The 20,107-nt window shown below is 38.1% G+C and overlaps 1 protein-coding gene across 26 annotated transcripts in view; it reads left to right on the forward strand.

Annotated features, from left to right (window-relative positions):
* foxp1b (forkhead box P1b) overlaps positions 1-19,525 on the forward strand; it is a 577,308-nt gene extending 557,783 nt beyond the window's left edge. For 24 of the 26 annotated variants that reach the window (XM_069937046.1, XM_069937049.1, XM_069937060.1 and 21 more), the window contains 2 exons: positions 8,185-8,351; positions 15,802-19,525. In XM_069937046.1, coding sequence (XP_069793147.1) covers positions 8,185-8,351; positions 15,802-15,946 — 312 coding nt within the window. In that variant the 3' untranslated portion in view covers positions 15,947-19,525. Of the gene's footprint in view, positions 1-6,398; positions 6,545-8,184; positions 8,352-15,801 lie in introns of those variants that run through there. The other 2 variants (XM_069937059.1, XM_069937058.1) reach the window with 2 other exon arrangements.
* Positions 19,526-20,107: the final 582 nt, after the last annotated feature.

Consider the following 20,107-nt stretch of genomic DNA (forward strand, 5'->3'; position numbering starts at 1 on the left):
ATTCGTGCTTCTTACTTAAAATGATATGTACCGTTGACTCATTGTAGCCCAGATCATGTCTGATTTTCACATTTCTGGCACTATCTTCATATCATTTAATAACTTCAAGTTTTCCTTCTAAAGTAATTGTTTTTTTTTTATTTTCCTTTGAATATCACAGTCAGATTCTTTTCCACATTTCCTTTTATCCACATTTAATAGGGTGCACACACTGAGTCTGACCGTCATTTGCACCTATTTTATTTAGGGCCGTTCACATGATCTACTTGTTACTCGAGTTTTACAGAAATGTTCAGAGAGATCTCACAATAACTGAATAATTACACACGTAAAACAGAAAGTGGTCACAGTTTTCCAAATCACAGTAACAGAATTTGGCATTGATTGAAGTAACATATAGCAGGGTTTGCCTGTACAACCTCCTTTTTAGTCACCATTTTAAAACTTATATTTTCATTATATTCTAAAATCTACTTTCTCACCCTCTTAACTTCGAATTGAATACTAATGATCAGACGAAAAATAAGTTTACATAAGCAGTACAGAAGTATTATTGCAAGAAGAATAACTGATAGAATAACGAATCCCTTTTCACGGCATTACAACCAAACTGCTGGTGTCGCATGGACTGAGCTGTTGGGCGTGGCCAGTAGGTGGGTGTTATCATGGGGCCTCCAACAAAATGAAGAAAGCGTGAAGCAAAGTTTTAAATTAAAAGACTTTGAAGTTAGAAGTCAACATCAAGCGCAAAATCTTTCAAAAAGAGTGGTATCTCTAGTGCAGTGGAATGTACGAAGGGTGATTTATCGTGGGACACTGACGATGAAATGGAAGCCAACTTATCATATTCAGACTGGGACCCGTATGATGACAGTGTAAACAGTGAGACTCCGAGTGTGCTCGCCGAGTTCTTTGCCTCAAATGGTGATAGTGATTTTGAAGGGTTTTAGAAGTTTTTTTTACAATAAAAATTTCTTTCTAATATACCAGTAGCTTAAAAATTTGTTGTAGGGTGGGATCTGAGTGGGTTCTGGAACCAACCAAGTGGTATTTTAAGTAGAATTTTAAGATCATGTTTTTGTATCTGGCCTATAAGACGACCTATTTTTTGGGTGCTTCAAGGATCATCTTATACTCCAAAATATACAGTAGTTCCCCCATTTCAGGGTTCCATAATTTTTGGGATATTTGGCTTCACGAGCGTTAAGATTATTCCGGTATGTTTATTTGCGACATTGAGGCAGTTAAAGGAGAGCTAGACTTGTTTCTAAGCTTTTTATCTTCATTGGAATGTGTAGTTACATTTTTCAACTTGAGGGCTGAAAGTCAAAGAAGCCATTATGAGGGTGACAACCAAGAATAAAACAATAAGAGACATCACCCAAACCTTAGGATTACCAACATCATTAAGAAGAAAGAGTGTATGATGAGCTCAGTAATCACAAAGGGACTGGTAGGCCAAGGAAGACCTCCACTGCAGTTGACAGAAGAATTCTCCTCATAATCCCCAAACACCTGTTGGACAGATCAGAAACATTCTTCAGGAGGCAGGTGTGGATGTGTCAAGGTTTACTGTCTGCAGGAGACATCATTAACAGGAAGACAGAGGCAACACTGCAAGATGCAAATCACTAGGTTGCCACAGAATCAGGATGGTCAGATTGCAGTTTGCCAAGAAGTATTTAAAAAATGCCTGCAGAATTCTGGAGAAAGGTCTTGTGGACAGGTGAGACCAAGATTAACTTGTATGAAAGTGATAGCAAGAGCGAAGTGTGGAGGTGTAAGGGAACTACCCAAGATCCAAAGCATACCACCTCATTTGTGGTTGGGAGTGTTATGGCCTGGGCACGAATAGCTGCCACAGGTACTGGCACACCTATCTTCGTTGTTGATGTAACTGCTGATGGCTGTAGCAAAATTAATTCTGAGAAGTATAGAAACATCTTATCTGCTAAGGTTCAAACAAATGCCTCCAAACTCATTGGACAGCTCTTCATCCTGCAACAAAGGAATTTTACAAAGCTGAAAACTGGAAAATTCTTGAATGACCAAGTCAGTCACCTAATCTAAATTCAATTGAACATTCCTTACTCTGCTGAAGAGAAAACCTCAGACAACAAGCCCCCGAAACAGCATCACCAGAGATGATACTCAGCACCTGGTGATGTCTATGAATCAGACTTCAAGCAGTCAATGCGTGCAAGGGATATGCAACAAAGTACTAAAAATTACTACTTTAATATTTGCCATTACAACACCCCAAATATTATGGGGCCCTGAAATGAAGGGGCTATGCATAAAAAGTGCTGTGATTTCTGCATGGTCAAACTGAAATGTATACAAGTAACCTGGAATAAAACCTGGAGTGTACACTTTAATCACATGTGAATTGTTTGGTTACATATTTAAAACTGTGGAGCACAGCAGCAAATAAAGGGAAAAAGTATCTTTGTCCCTACATATACACATATATCTATTGACATATTGATATACTGTACAAATCATGACAGACCGTTTAAATGATGCAGACAAGGTGGTCTGGGCAACTCTCACGTAATGTTGATTCAGATATACTTAAGAGTCACTCTTAAAAAATCTACAATTCATATCTTCCAGTTATTGAAATATTTCAATTGGTAGCAGCTACAACGTTTGCCTTCAGTATCTGACTGTAGTAGCATGTACAGGCATTGCTTATGAAATTGGGGCACAGTAACTCCACATAATCTGATTTTTTTTCCCCTCCTTGGGAAAGTTGCTTCCTTTCCAGTATTTATTAGTCGGACTAGACCATTATTTGCATTTGTAACCCTTTTTGCTCCAGCTATGTAAACATTGTGAGTGCAGGATGTTTTTGAATATGACATTTTAAAAACAACTCCTTTTTTTGTTGTTGATATCTACTTGTGTTTTTTAAGTCATGTCAGGTCATTTCAGTATTGTGAATAGAGGTGATGTGCTTAGTTTTATAATAACCTAGTCTATGATTGAGGTGCTCTATTAGTTTAGATGCCATTGCTATCTATACAGAGCTGAAAAATAGTTGGGAATCATGGATGAATCAGATTTTTCAAACTTCCTGCAATAATATTGCAAAGATATATGGAAAACCATACTACTTTTGATTAATTATGCCAAGACATTAAATTGCAGACTACTGAATGTTCTTTATTTAAAAAATGCAGTGTAGTTGTATTTTTTTAATCCCAAGAACAGAAATCACAATGAACAAAATTTATATATTTTATATCCACACATTTTTGACCTTCTTCTGGTAGTGATAATCAAAATTGTCATGAATCTTACTTGGACAAAAGTGGAAACCATAGCCCCACAGGTTATATTTTCTTTGTAGCTTTTAGCAAAAGTAGTGGATACAACTACAAAAGTAATTTCACCAGTAATATTTGAATTTCAAGTATATTATGGATTTATAGTTGAATTGTGCCAATTTTAAAAAGTAGTTTCATGAAGTATGATTCAGTTGCCAGGAGAGGAAAAGAACCATTCAATCACAAGGCACTTCCAATAATCATCCATTAATACTTTTCTGGCAGCTAAGAAGCCCCTTCACCAATACTGTACAAACGATGAAAAGATCATGAATCCAGTGATAAAACATGATAATAGTTGGGAAATGATTAAATGGCAAAGTCATGAAGCCCACTTGGCAAGCAGGGCATAATGGAAAAAAAATCAATAAATTTTTAATGTCTAAGGACAATCCCAACTAGTTGTAGTTGTGCCTACCATATAACCTGTTAGAGAACATTCTATGACCCATGTAGTTTGTCCATTGTCCAGGCAAACGCAGCTTTGCTATTCTTTCAGCTGCACTGAAAAATGAAGAATAGCTGTTGTAAAGAAGGGGACGGTGCCAGCCATTGCGTTAACTGATATATTAATTTTAGGTCAGATTAAAAGATATGGAAGTCATATCCACACAAGCAAGTCATATAGATTTCAGTTCAAGATCTCACAACCATGGAAAATTCTTAGTATTTCACTAAAGTTTGCCATAAAGATGGGATTCTTGTAGTCATAGTACCAAGTTCTACTCTATAAAATGCAGCATATTATCTAGGTTGAGGTAGAGAATCTGTAAATGAGGATGTACTTTTGGATGCAGTAACTAATAAAATGAATTTGATTTTGATATTCAATTAACATCTCACCGATATTGTGTCACTCTGTCTTGGCTTTGTTGCAGGAAGTATTGTTTGAGCATTGCAGTCCTCTGCTCAGTAGATGGTAGAATGTGGGTTTTGGAAGAGTATCTTTAATCAGGTGTGAAGAGGATAGCTATTGTTGCCAACTTCCAGCCTTTGATATTTGTGCTGAATCTGGCTAGAGTACATGATTGACACTATTTTAACCTATCATAATAAACAGCAAAGAAAATGGACAGGGATCCATACGATTCCCTGGTGGCAATCTCACATGCACCTGCTGAGCATTGATAGAGTGAAAACCTCTTTGTATCATGAAGGTTCATTGGCCTTAATGTTGTTTAGTTGCAGTCAGTAATACCTTGCAAGATACACAGCGTGCAGTCATTCCCATTTGTTGCTAGTTCTCCTTTGAAAAATATTGATTTGTTAACTGATAGTATTGTGTGCAAAAGTTATGGACTTCATCCCAATACAGCAAACTAATTAATGGAGTTCAGCCTTATTCACCCTTCCTTAGAATGTCAACATAACTGCAGGTGGTCTTGTTTTGTTGCATTGGATTTTGGCTTCAGATAAAATTCCAAGGGATCTGTCCCTTCTTGCTGTGATATTTCTTCTTATTTCCTTTTCCAGGTACGTTATTAATTTTCATCATCAACATTTGCCAATACCTCAGAGATAGCTGACCGATTAAAAACAGGGTATTGCAATCAAAGGTGCATCCAATCTATCAAATTTCAGGCATATTTCCTGTCAATAGCAGTGGAAATGTTTGTTTCAAGACTGAACCAACCATGGGGTGCCACAGTTGGCGTAGCAGTTAGCTCAATGCCTTTATAGCACCTTCAATCAGGGCCAGGGTTTGAAACCCACGCTGTCTGCAAGGCGTTTATACATTCTCTTCGTGAGTTTTCCCTGGGGGTTCCGGTTTCCTCTCACCATTCATAATGTACCAGGGGTGTAGGGTAATTTGGCGTAAATTGGGCGGCAAAGACTCGTGGGCTGAAATGGCCTGTTACTGTGCTGTAATTGTCTAAATCTAAATCACCATTACCAGTACCATCAGAAGGATGTTGAAGTCTCAGGATCTGCATTTGCATTGTATTGTGAGACTTCCAATGACTGGCTCAATCATGGTTCCCTCAATAAGAAAATTTGACCTTAAGTAGAAAATCAGCAGTAACTTCTTTTGTATTTTGATTTTCTTATAAATGTACCTCCAGAAATTTAATTGAAAGGACTGGAATTTGAGCCATGTGTCCAGATACTAAACATATTCCTCACCTGCATTGAAATCTTAACTAAAATGCATGTTGTAGACTTAGATTCCTTAATAATGGATCAAAGACAGTTGTTCAAAGGTAAACTTAAAAGAAAATCTGCAAAAGGATTATGGCAGATAACAAAGTACACTGGGAGGGCTTGGGAATGAGCCCCTGAATTGTGATAGGTGTCTGCTCTGCACTGCATCTTTTCCAGTAAAATGGCTAACCATGCAATGTCATGCTCCTTGGGGTGTTATAGCATTTTTCTAAATGTTCTATTGACTATTGCAGAGGCTGCACTGATTATGCTTCTGCACTTTCACAGACCTTGTGACTGAGAAACTTAATTTACCTGAATGACTAATTTATTGAAACAGGCAAGTTGTCATCAAACATTGGTTTGTTGCACAAATGTTGCTGGTCAAGGCATATAATAAGTGGCACAGAACTGGTTTGAGAATTTCAGGTCTTATTGATTTGAACCCCTGAACGGAGCTGATCCTAAGGAAGATCTGGTTCGGAAAAGAAGTGCAAGCAAAAAAGAAATAATTAATGGCAAAAATAAAGTGGAAATCACTAAGGACCTGCAATTTTGATAAGCTAACATCTGCAGCCCTTGAAGATGGTAGCCTCGTGAAATATTTTAAATAAGCAGTTCAAAATGCAAATTATCAATTCCAAAAAGAGTGCTGCATTTCATTTTTGGAATGATGAGTGTTCCTTGTTTTTACCCCCAGCTACTGTACAATGATGTATTTTTTTCCAAATTGCGTATCATAGGGTCATTGATGGATCAATAGACATTTCTGCTTGGATACCCTGAGGGTTTTGCTAAGTATGTGAATTGGTACATATGTCACAAAGTTATCAATAGGAATATACAATATAAGTGCCTAGCTACTTGTGAAGTGCATATGGTTGATTACTTCAAAATGCAGTGATTCATTTATTTCCCTGGCAGACCAGGTGCAGAAAAGCAGCTGGCTTCTGTCTTCGAACATCCCTATTGCATAAAGCTTGAATAGCGTAGAATTCATCTGGTTGGGATCCCTGCAGGACAACTGTTGACATACTTGAGTTGCAGTCTCCTGCCAACTGAGGCGCATCGAACCTAGGTAATCAAGTGCTGTGGCTGTTACTGATCCAACTTAGTCTGCTTTGTGTACTTGTCACACATCTCTTCTTCACTACTCCCACACAACAGAGCATTAGCTGCTGTCAGATGAATAAATTACTAACACACACTCAGAAAATTCCAGAGTTATTGATTGCATAAGTGCTGTGGCAAGAGATTAAAATGCTTCCAATTACTTTTGGCTGATACTGATATGTTGTAGCATTTAGATTTACAATTTACTGTTTTTGGCCAGATACCTTCTTCTCATTGATTCTTTTGAGTGTCCCATTTTGGCCTTCAAAACAAGTCTATAAAACCAAAAAGGATGACTTTATTTACTGCTCCCTCACTGTCATCAAAGATTATTGGAGAAGTGTTTTCCTTGGGAATGCTAAATGCAGATGACTGGTCCACAGGAATTTGTCATAACAATATGATAGCTGCACTAATATGAAGTTACCTTTTACAGAAAAAATGATCAGACAAAAAAACAAATACCTGTAGTCTAAAATGGAACCTCTGTGCTGAATTATAGACAGTTTTCTATTTGTCTGGCCCGACATAAGTAGAGGCACACCACACCTATTCCTGATCATTGGTATTTCAGGGAAGTTTGAATGATCAACCTCCTCCTTGTCTTGTCATGTGTATTTTTGGTACCATATATTTTAGCGTATATGACGACTTTCAGATAAGACGGATCCCCAATTTCAGCCTGAATTTCATGGTTTTATCTTATATAGCGTGGATAAGATGACCCCAAAAATACATGAATTGACTGAGCTGTTGGGCGTGGCCTCAAATGGTGATAGTGATTTTGAAGGATTGACGATGTGTTTTTTACAATAAAAATTTCTTTCTAATATTCCGGTAGCTTAAAAATTTGTCGGGGGGTGGAGGGAGGATCTGAGTGGGTTATGGAACCAACCAAATGGTATTTTGAGTAGAATTTTAAGGTCATGTTTTTGTATCTGGCCTATAAGACCACACCCGTTTTTGGTGCTTCAAGGGTCATCTTATACGCCAAAATATGTTAATTACATGAAAGCAAGAAGTCTGAATTTTGTATTTCAAACTTTAAATCTTCAATTGAAACACTGGGAAGTTCCTGAAGCATAGTTCTTACTTCCAACTAATATGGGTGTTTGTGAACTGGGCCTTAATTTTGCGTTCACAGTGATAAAATGCTATAATTCAACAAATTGTGGTTGTGATGCATTTTGGGAGAGAGAAGTTTCCTACTGCATCTAATGATAATAAAGACACAGGGAACCATAATAGTTTATTTGATTGGATTGTAATTGTATGAGGAGCCAGAATACGGAAACCAAAACATTTTTTGTAAAGAAACTCATAGTAGTATCAATTAGTGTCCATCTCCCTCTTGCTCCAGTCCATGTGATCAAAATGTTTTTTTTTAAACAAATTAATAAACATTATCCATTCACCAGAAGTAAGCTTTGGAGAGAACTTATTGGTCTTGATGAACATCAGCGTATGAAAATGCAAAGTACTTGTTGATTCCTGCCTACCATTTTGGAAATGGCAATTATTTAGATGCCTATAAATTATTATGTGAGATTTTATTATACAATGCCCAGAATTTAAGCTTTTCATGTGTGCTTTGTAGGTTTCAATGGCTGAAAATAACATACCTCTATACACTACTGCTTCCATGGGAAATGCCACTGTAGCCACAATGGTGAGTGCTATCCACGAGGAGCTAAATGGCACAGTGGAGCATTCAAATAGCAACGAGAGTGACAGCAGTCCAGGACGTTCTCCACTGCAAACAATGTGAGTACACAAACGTAGCTTCTGTTTACTTTTTGTATACAATAATCTTATGTGAGGTGATCAGAGTGGCAGTATTCAGAATGAGAATCAGAATTTATTATCATGAACGTGTCATGAAATTTGTTGTTTTGCGACAGCATCACAGAGTAAACATTCATTGCATGCCACCTCACAACATTAATAAAAATAGAGCAAAAAATTTTCAAAGGAAAGCGGTGTCTATAGTTCACTCAAGAATCTATTGGAAGAGGTAAAGTAGTTGTCCTTGTGCCACTAAGTGCTTGTCTTTAGGCTCCTGTACCACCTTCCCCATGGGAGCAGAGTGAAGAGGGCATGGCCTGGGTGGTGGGGGTCCTGCTTTCTTAAGACACCGCCTCTTATTGATGTCCTCGATGGAGTGAAGATTGCTGTCCTTGATGTTACAGGCCGAGTTAACAACCCTTTTTTCTAGTCCTGAGCATTGGCACCTCTGTACTAGATAGTGATACAACCAGCCAGAATGCTCTGCTGGTACTCCTTTTGCTTTCAAGAGTCTTCACTGACATACAGAATCTCCTCCAACCCCTCACATAGTGTGAGCTGCTGGCGAGCTTTCTTCATGATTGCACTGACCTGGAGGCTGCAAGGAATTGATTCTTGGTGTCATTGTGATCTCATTTTCTGTCTGTGTTGGTTTTTTAACCCTCTCCTCATTTTTTTTTAGTTTCAAACAGCTAAACATTCAAATCTTCATCAAAGTTTAGTTTCAGTGTTTTTGAAACTTGTGATTACGTAGATGTATTTCATCATTGCTCAGACAATGAAGTGATAACAGATGATACACTAGCTGACCGCGGGTACTCTGGTTTGTGCATTTGAGCCAAAATGGATCATTTATTTCTGATTTTTCTTTTATTTTGCCCAAAGGAATTGAGATTACTGTAGGTAGCAACTGCCCTTCATTCCTTTATCCAAATAGTTATTTTCATTCACAAGGACAGCGAGAACTGTAGTCTCCTAAACTAATATTCTGATCTGATGTTCAAGTATACTGGCTTGGTCAAGCAGAGATTGCCAAAGGTACAGTCATCACTAATAACAGCAGGGAGTTCCAGGAACCATGGGATTAGTGGTACTGAAATGATCATATTAGAGATACCTTGTACTCCTCGATGAGCCATGTGTTTGCAGAATGAGGTTTTCAGGATATACTGCTGAGTTGTACCCATGCTCTTGTTCCTGACTCCTGGATTGGGGAATGTCAAGGTTACAGAGCTCTCATTTTTGTATTTCCAGCTGCTGATCTTCGCTATTTATTTCACCTTCCTTCTTACTGCAGTGCTAGATAGAACACTCTTTGTGGAGGAATGGCTTTATGTAATTAGATTGTAGTGAAATGGTCGCAAAATTCTAGCTCCTCTGAAGTGCATACTGCAGTTGACTTCATTCACGTTCCCATGAAGGCACCTGGTCTCTTAAACCCTGAATGTTCAAGAATTTGTGGATTATTAAAAAGAAATTTCTGAAGGTCAATGCCATGAATGTTTTCTTCTTGAGAGACTCCATGCCATTTGGCATTTTTAGTGCCCAGTACTAGTCAGAGAAATTGATCTTCAGACAAGGACTACCTTCTATTTTTGTGGCTTTTGATCTTTACTTTCTCTAAAGCACGTTTGACGCCTCTGGAAGAGGACACCTGAGCACCATGAAGCTCTGCCGGAGACCAGATATTGAAGGGTGATAATGAAGTCTCTGAGGGGAAATGATCATGGGCTTCATCATTGCATTTGTTGAAGAAGTGAGGCACTGACTGGATAGGCAATAAGGGATCCCCTTGTAGAAAGACTATTTTTTGAACACCTTCCACTATTGCCAAGTTTGTCTGGAAACAAATGACTCAGTTCTCTCTCCATTCATTACAGTTATGCAGTAAATAACAGAGACACCAGAAAACATAATATATCCTCACATGCTGCTTTGCCAGTCCTCTTGCACATCAATTAATTAATCTCTGCTCCTATCACTTAAGTGTTGGCTCAAAATCTTTTTGTCTGCTGATAACTGCCACCCTACTTAAAGCGCGGAACTTAACACAGAATACACTTTTTTTGCAGGGGCTCCATTCTGCAAAGCTTTTTTATTTGGCTTGCTATTCATATTGATGGTAGATAATCATTATTGTAGCCAATATAGATTAAGAGTAATGTACCTCACAATACATTGAGCCATTGATATACAAGTGCCGGGGATGCATTCACAGGCTAACTTTTCAAGTCGGTAGTAAAGGGGAATCCCTCAAAAAGCACACTGGGAGTTATGAGATGATGATGAAGATCCATTGTCATGTATATAAATGCAATGAATAGATACAATGTTGCTTGCTGCCCAGGTACATAAAACAATTAAGTTAGGTTTATCACTGAATGAATTAACCAAAGATACACAATGGGAAGAGGCAGATGATGTTCATGTGAATCTCTCTCCATATGAATCTGATGAGATTACTGCACATTATCACCATTAATGTAGCAGTTAAACCTTTGCGTAAATTCTAGTCTCCAACAAAATGTACCATGATTTGTTTTTGATCAGTATACCAAGCAAGAGGGAAGACTTTCAAGTTAGGTCAACTTTTTCATCAGAGCTCACTCTGATCATCCAGTACCTGGCAACCTGAACCTGCTGGAACTTGTGATCAGGTATAATTATTGTCGTCAGTTTGGGAGGAGTCACTTTTGTTTTCCGTAGCAATACAGAAGAATGTAGAACTGTGCATTTGCTAGTTGCTTCGAGGAGCCTTATCTGGGAGATATTGACCCATGCCATTAAATTGTTAATTAATTTAGCTGCAAGTACAAATACCTTCTTCTTTGGCTTGGCTTCGCGGACGAAGATTTATGGAGGGGGTAAAAGTCCACGTCAGCTGCAGGCTCGTTTGTGGCTGACAAGTCCGATGCGGGACAGGCAGACACGGTTGCAGCGGCTGCAGGGGAAAATTGGTTGGTTGGGGTTGGGTGTTGGGTTTTTCCTCCTTTGCCTTTTGTCAGTGAGGTGGGCTCTGCGGTCTTCTTCAAAGGAGGTTGCTGCCCGCCAAACTGTGAGGCACCAAGATGCACGGTTTGAGGCGATATCAGCCCACTGGCGGTGGTCAATGTGGCAGGCACCAAGAGATTTCTTTAGGCAATCCTTGTACCTTTTCTTTGGTGCACCTCTGTCACGGTGGCCAGTGGAGAGCTCGCCATATAACACGATCTTGGGAAGGCGATGGTTCTCCATTCTGGAGACGTGACCCACCCAGCGCAGCTGGATCTTCAGCAGCGTGGACTCGATGCTGTCGACCTCTGCCATCTTGAGTACTTCGACGTTAGAGATGAAAGCGCTCCAATGGATGTTGAGGATGGACCGGAGACAACGCTGGTGGAAGCGTTCTAGGAGCCGTAGGTGATGATTCGGAGCCGAACAGGAGTGTGGTTATGACAACGGCTCTGTATACGCTAATCTTTGTGAGGTTTTTCAGTTGGTTGTTTTTCCAGACTCTTTTGTGTAGTCTTCCAAAGGCGCTATTTGCCTTAGCGAGTCTGTTGTCTATCTCATTGTCGATCCTTGCATCTGATGAAATGGTGCAGCCGAGATAGATAAACTGGTTGACCGTTTTGAGTTTTGTGTGCCTGATGGAGATGTGGGGGGGCTGGTAGTCATGGTGGGGAGCTGGCTGATGGAGGACCTCAGTTTTCTTCAGGCTGACTTCCAGACCAAACATTTTGGCAGTTTCCGCAAAGCAGGATGTCAAGCGCTGGAGAGCTGGCTCTGAATGGGCAACTAAAGCGGCATCGTCTGCAAAGAGTAGTTCACGGACAAGTTTCTCTTGTGTCTTGGTGTGAGCTTGCAGGCGCCTCAGATTGAAGAGACTGCCATCCGTGCGGTACCGTATGTAAACAGCGTCTTCATTGTTGAGGTCTTTCATGGCTTGGTTCAGCATCATGCTGAAGACTTACATGAAAAATGGTCTTCACTTAAAAATCAAAGAACTTTATGTACCCCATTTATTTTTTTACACTTCTAATTCTTATCCACAAATTCTATCATCAGTGGGATGGTTCAACAGCAAGCCCCACTCACCCCTGATTTCTGGTAGTCTGTCATGTTACTGACTCTTTTTGTGGCTTCAATGCCAATTGTACTTTGGTCCATCTTAGTAAGGCTTTGACCTCCATTCACTAACTCCCTGGCAATGCAGCTGTGCTCAGGAAGCTAATGTGTGGGGAACTTCCACATACAAAACCATATCCTACCACGCCCCTGCTACTGCCTGTTTGATATTCTAACATAGTGTACCACCCACTACAAAATGTTCTGGGAAAAAAAATGACACACCTATTTCAATGTTGAGATTAGTGACTTATAAATGCTGTCTGGAGGTTTTTATTTTCACTTAAATGCATTTGAATGAGTATTAAACCACTTTTATTTCCTATTGTTTGTAGCTTTTTAAACTCTGATTGTCAGAACCAGTGGTGTGGCATTCTTCAAGATGGAAATGAATAGATTCCAACTATCTGGTTTGATGTTTGTGCAGTATTTTAATTGTAGCAAGATCTACACAAAAATACCTATGTTTTTTTAGATTTTACTTTTGAAGTGATTAAAAAGATAACTTTTCCAGTCCTACTAGCAATAGGAATGTTTGCACTATTGATAGGTTTTCATTACAACACTGGCTATCACTGCTTAAAGATTGAGTCTCAGATCTCAGGTGTTTCCCGTCGATGCTCTATTCTCTATGCCTTTTGATAGACATCATCTCCTGTTACTACAACTATGGCAAAACTGTGAATGAATCTGTCACAGTAAACACTAGCCAACAATTTTTTTTTTTCTTTATTCATCTTCCTCATGAACATGAAATCTAAGTAAATTTGAAAAAGCTCAGCTTATTTTCAGCATTGCCCTTAGTATTCTTTGAGGAAACCATGAATTGTGAAACTTGATTGAAGATGAAGAACTGTCATGTTAGCAAGTGCCACCCTGTATTGTGTAATTTCAGTGCCAGAGCTGGATGTGAGGTTCCACAGCTCGATTCGATCATCGGTCAGAAAAATAACTTTTCAAACAAGTGTGTGAAAACAAATTCAAAGATTGGCATGATTAGATCCAAGGTGGCCTACAGCAAAGTTGATTTTTAATATAACCTGGTTAGAGTACAATCCTTTGCATCATTTTGCATAGCAATTGATTCTGCTAACAATGCAGCCAATCAAAGGTGCTGAATAATTTTGCCGGCAGCCACCGTAAATCTAAATGTTGTCATAAATTTTGTGGAATAAAACTGCTCATTCACTTCCTTGCATTATAAGCTTAAAATAATATGTTGCAAACAGCAGAATTGCTGAGCATTAATGGTGGCTCATCTGTAAGGCTTTGTGATTTATCGATCACTCTTAAAATATCAAAAGGAAAATTAATAGGAACATTATAATACCAGCCGACAATATAATGAGTGCATATATAACAGTATGAAGTAATGGGAGATTACTGTCCATGCTATATATGGATGATGCTGAGTGCAGAATTCTGGAACAGGAAGGGTAAGGCAGGCAGGATGGGTGGGTGTGCAGTCCCTCTGGATATTCAGTATTTATAGGGATTATTGAGCAAATTCGCGCAAGTTAAGGCTAGAAAATTGCATCATATTTGCAATCTGTAGCACTGTCAGTTAAAGGGAAACATCTACAAATGTGAGATTAGATTTTATGATTAATTGATGTGGCTTGTTACATCTCATACATTTGCCTCGTGTTGTGTATTTTGAATGGCATACAGAAATTAATCCAGAAGTTGCATTCATTTTTAAAGTTAGTTAAATTATATTTGATTCAGTGTATTTAAGTTGTGGTATACACTGTACAAGTTTACCTTTCCTTGTGGAATGCCTGTATGCTCATTATTTTGTTGATAGCAATTAGATAAACACTTGATCTTTGAATTCATTCTTGTTTACTGTGTCACATCATGCATGAACAGTAACTAAGATAAAATCAACACTACTTTGTACCTGATGTGTAAAATCCTTCCCCATGAAGTAGTTTTGATCGACCACTTGCTGGTGTAGCTTCTTGCAATGTTGTTGAATGCTTTATTTTTATAAAAACACATTAGTGAGACAGTATGTATTGTTAATTGAGACATGTTTCTCATTGTGGCTAAAAAAAGCACCAAACTCTTTGTTAATCTTTGAAAGTACATATCCAGTAGGTTAGTTACAGCGTCAAGATGACACTTCCATCCTGATATGCTCTGAAGTTAGCAACAAAGCACATTATGCTTCCAAATGTGGAGTTTTGTTGAAAGTCATTCTGTTTATAAATCAAACAAATAAATAGATTTTGATTTGCCAAATAAACATGGAAAAATATGTTGCTATTATAGGGAATTTAAGTGCAAGGTTTATTGCTGCAGGTTGGGACGGAGAGTAACAAAGTCAAATATATTGCTCCTTTTTTTAAAAAGGTAATAATGAATGTCTTTAAAAAGTTGATTGTTTTGAAAGTAGCAAGGGCGTTCTCTGCTTTTTCCACTTCCTGTTTTAGTGCATGATAGTTAAGCAAAAGAAATAAAATCATTTTAAACACACTGTCTTATTTTAATTCTGGTCACTCGAAGGCACTGTTGGCTTACTGACATGTTTACATGAGCGTGCTGACAAAGCTACCCCAAAATCTATTTGTGTTTCTGACTGGATTGTTGTAAATGTGATTTACACAAGACATTTTTCAATTGTTATCACTATGGTTTCATAAAATCAACCCACATTTCCCCCCATGGGTTATTCATGTGCTATTCAGTAATGAGAATTTGGCAGATCTTATCTCCTTAGTGCATCCCTTGCCCAGTCCATGGGCTGGGATCATGTTCTGCCTTGTTTACAACTGACAGCATTATTATTCTAGTTAGGAATGCAGTTTCTTATCACACTGTTGTGTTTAGCAGGCTTTTTCCCCTCAGCCTATGTTTCGTGTCAGTGCTTTTCTTCCCTTATTGACAGTTTGTAAAAATATGCATTAATTTGGAGTTTAAAGCATGTATCATGGTGTCTGGTTGCTGTGTTTAGTTGAAGTTGATTAATGATAGAAACTCACTCAGGGTCATCCTCTAGAGAAAAGGCTCACGGGTTCTGCATGTTAACTAGAGCAGCATTATACTCAGTGATCAGCCCCTCCAAAGTGCTTGACAAATAAACAGCTGCATTGTTGCACTTACTTATATTTAATTTTTTTTTCAAATGTTGTAAACCTATTGTTTAATTAGTTTAAAATGTATTTGTGTGAATGTTTTTGAGAGTTTATTTCTAGTTAATGGATTTCTTCTTGCAGTGATTCAGCTATTTTAATTTTTTTTTAAATGCTCTATCATTTATACTCCAGACTTCCTTTGTTGCTACCCAAAGTAAAATGGTGTGGTTTTGTTATTATAGGTATCCTATCCATGTCAAAGAAGAGCCACTTGACCCAGAGGATGTGGAAGGGCCCCTGTCTTTAGTGACAACAGCGAATCATAGTCCAGAGTTGGACAATGACAGAGAATTTGAAGAGGACCCAGGGAATGAAGACATGGAATGAGCATAATTTCCATCATTTCCTGAGCTGAAGATAAAAGAAAGCTTGTCAGACTTCCCTGTGAAATCTCTCCCTACTGTGGTGGTCTGGAGAAATTTTCAACCCCTTTTTGACAAAATAATGAAATGTTTTAAATGACTTTAGTGCCATTAAAGAATCCCCATTGGGGAATGTTTTCTGATTATTTTCTACTTTTTGTTGGAAAAAAAAAGGAATTTGTATTCTACGTACATTGGATGGACTTGTTTGGTACTTGGGATTTTCCTTTCCTGAAGTCAACATCAGTGTTGAAAGTCACTGAGCTGTATTGTCACCCTTGCTGACTTTGGACTACAGTTCTGCCAAGTTGGACTCATGGGTCTGATCAAAACTGTTAATCGTTCAAACTGCAGGTAGAGCTCTTCCCAGAACTTGCATATTCAAATGGAAGACGGAGGCTAAAAGTGAATTGCACAGTACTCGAAGTGGATTGTTTCAATATCACTGCCTTTAATCCACACTTGTTTTATGGGGTAGGGAAATAATTTGTGAAAAATAATTGACTGAAGATTTACTGTATCACTGTTTGCTTCTGCTGCACCCAAGAAGTTTTATAATTGTAGGCCGCAAGCCTTTGGAGGACTTCATTAAGCTCTGTGTTCAGCAGTAGTGATTGAATGTTAAGTTTTTTTTAAAAACAATGGGACAAAATGCCTCGCATAAATTTGTCACTCATCCCGTAGCCTTTCTGTCATCCATTCCCCTTAACTTCATGGAGATTATTTAAAAAAGGAACAATTGAACCTCAGGCCAGTTTCCGCTGTGTGTACTGTTTAACAGTGCTGCTCATTTTGTCTTCTTTGAGTCAGCAATCAGTGGACCCAACATTTAACACCAACTGGCAGAGACAACGTTCCAAACTCCAGAGCAAGGTTCACTTCAAGGAATGATGCAGCTAGTGAAACATGGGGACAGAATGACAGGAACAAAATGACATTTGGTAACTATCTCTTGTCTCCAGCACATATGCACCATAGACCCTAGTCCTGTTGTTCAGGTTCAGGAGTAGTAAGGAGATACAGGAATTGAAAGAAGGTAGAGCTTAAAAATGTTGTCTGTATAAATAATAATTTACACTGCAGTTTAAGCTTTTCAGTTAAGATTTTTTATGTCCAGTGCTGTGTTAAGTAGCTCAATAGAGATTTGTTATTTCAGCAAATTTAAAAAAAGTTCACAGTAGGTATCAAAGTAGAAAGAAAGCTAAGTCACTAGAGCTTATCTTGCACGCCTATTGTGATCCTGAAGCAAACTTTACATACAGAAGATAATTCTGTTAATATAGGTCATTGAATGGTTTTCCATAACAATATCTTTCCTGTCTCAAGACTGCAACTGGTCACTTTTCTGTCACCTCCCCTCAACCCCACTTCATGTATTTATTTAGGACTATATAGGTTGTCAGTTGAAAAAGCTTTCAGAGCTTTATTTATTTTTGCTGTTTTTTTTAAATCAGATAATTTTTCTGAGATTACCAAAGATGATCTTAAAGGTAAATTATGTTCTCTGTTTGATGCTTTATCTGATGAAGCCAAATATCCTCTTATTGTTAATCAAAGGAGGCACCAGAATCTAGAGGGAAATGGCTAAAAATGGACTGATGCACGGACAATAACCTGCAATGTTAAAATCCCCTTTTAACAATGTCTGTAATAGGCCAGGTGGATGTTTGAACCAAAGGTGTTATCTCTGAAAATACAGATTTCTTTTCCTCTACTGACCAAGTTTGCTTGCTGTAGGAAGATTTGATTGTAGATATTGGTGACCAAAACAGGGAATTAATGCACGAAGGCCACAAAAGAGAGAGAGGGAGCATTCCATCAAGGGAAGGTGAATGTAGAACTTTTCTGTGCAGATGAGAATAATGCGAAAAAGCGGAAGATGCAAGATTCCAATGGTAATACAGAGAGCAAAGGAATAGCTTCCAAGATAGAACTGGACCATGTAATAATCTTTTAGGAAATGGCATGCCACTTTCGTTTATGCTGAGGTTACTTACTTTTGGTTTACTTTGGCACATTTCTTTTCAAAGATGCTTGTTTTGTTTGTCATACAAAAACACTGTGCACTCATTCGCTTGGTACAAGAGACGTTACAGCAGTTTTTTTCAGCCTAATCCCAATTGGAAATATATATTTGTAATCACATTCCAAGCAGCTTTTCATGAGGATGTACAGGCAGTTAGTTGCCAAATGGGATTATGAGAAAAGATCCCATACTTTCAAACTGAGAGGCCTGTTGGTTAGTTCTGTATTTGAGGGAATAAGATGGTTAGATTAGAACATTCTCAGCATGTGTAGCTAGACATGACTAAAGTTAACAGCATGAGAAACTGTTAGTACGCATACCTCAGTTCAGACTTTTAGGGAATGAAAAATAAAACATTTCACTCAGTTGCACTTAGTTGTATGTCTTGCATGTTTAGTCTAAAGACTAGCAAAATTAGAGCTTGCATATCTAGCAGGTGCCACAGCCTTTCAGCAGAATCAACTCTGAACCTCAGGCTCTTTATGTACAGGATTTCAATGACTGAACATTGTCACCGTATCCGTTTGGATATACAGTTGCTTCTAAAGGGTGGGGGTTTGTTACATTGTACATAAATATCCCAATGTGTCGGTGCAAGCCTTTGTCTTTTCTGTTTCTTTTTAAACACTGTTTTAAACCAAACAAAAAAAGTCTGTTAAATCACATTTGCTTTTGTGCAACTGCTTTGTATTGACTATATTAAAAGAAAGCTTTGAAAACAACTATGTATTGAAACCGCAAAGTGTTCTGCACATGTATTTTACTTATTAACCCTTGCTTTGAGAATAACAGAAGACATTTGGGAGAAAATCCCATACTTTTTTTTGCTTTAACTGTAGTACAGTTGTCAGAATTTTAAGTTAACATTGAATGAAGCATTTTGTACAGTTTTGTTTGTGTTAGGCTATTTTGATACTTCTTGCTTACAAAGGTCCAGCCACTGCCCTCTGCAGCTGTCTTAAAAGTTTGAAGGATTTGAAGAGAGTTTAAGAAGTCATTTCTCTTCCTGCTGTCGTGAATACTTAGCATGATGAATTCCAGGGCCAGTTGCAGTGAAGTAATGATAATTAAAACTGGGGAGTGTCAACCTGTTGAATAATTTTTTTTTTAAAAAAAGAACTTTTCAAGGTGCCAAGATGTAAAGATAATTTGTTACATGCTTTTTCTCTAAGAAAAGCATACATTATCATGATCGAAGTACCATGATTCAGGTAACTTCAATGTCAGGAATGAGAGTCGCAGCCTTTACACTGTCAAAAGCCAGTGAATAAAAATCTCTTTCTTTAAGGGTTGTTTAGAAAATGGTACAGCTTGAGGACATTGTGTTATCATGGTGCTTTGAATGTTTTGCTGCCAGTTAAGAGATTATTGTAGAGGCATACAGGAACTCATTCCTTACATCAGTGTAATCCATCATTCCATGTCTGTTGATGCAGACAATAAAAAAATTCATGTGTGTAGTCAGTACTAATTACTGACATTAGCATTCTCAAATGCAATAAAAATGCTGGTTGTTCACACTGTTTGCAGTGTTGTCATTTTCAGGATTATGTCGATCCCTGCAAAACCTAATCATCATTTTCCAGAGTTATTCCCATTTTAAATTCCTGCACAACAGATGAGATGGCTAGTTGTCAAGCACTCTCCTGACCCAGTCATAAAGCTGACCAATGCAAGTGCAAGACTTAAACATTAAATTCTCCCCTAATTAATTATGTCAGTTAAACTGTCTCCTTGTAACAGCAATTTGATCCGCTATAAATTCAAACTGCATTAAAATTCTAGAAATATTAGTAAAATGGATTTCTTGATGGAAATTATTGCTGATCACAAGTGGTTTGTTTTAATGACCAACGCACAGGTCATGTTGCCACAAAACTGAGTACACAGGTCAGGTCCGTACACTTTTAATCTTGTGAAACAAGCAATTACAAATAGTTGCATCGATTCGTTAAAAAGCTTTAGGTGACATGAATTGTTTCCAGTTTATCTTATTGCTTAGTCTTTTGAATGTCAGGGGTATCATTTTAATTTGGGTCATAGAATGATCAGGGTCACCATGAGAGATGTGGAATCAAATATATGATTAGCTTGCTATCT

This window comes from Narcine bancroftii, chromosome 5 (assembly GCF_036971445.1).
Source record: "Narcine bancroftii isolate sNarBan1 chromosome 5, sNarBan1.hap1, whole genome shotgun sequence".
Taxonomy (NCBI): domain Eukaryota; kingdom Metazoa; phylum Chordata; class Chondrichthyes; order Torpediniformes; family Narcinidae; genus Narcine; species Narcine bancroftii.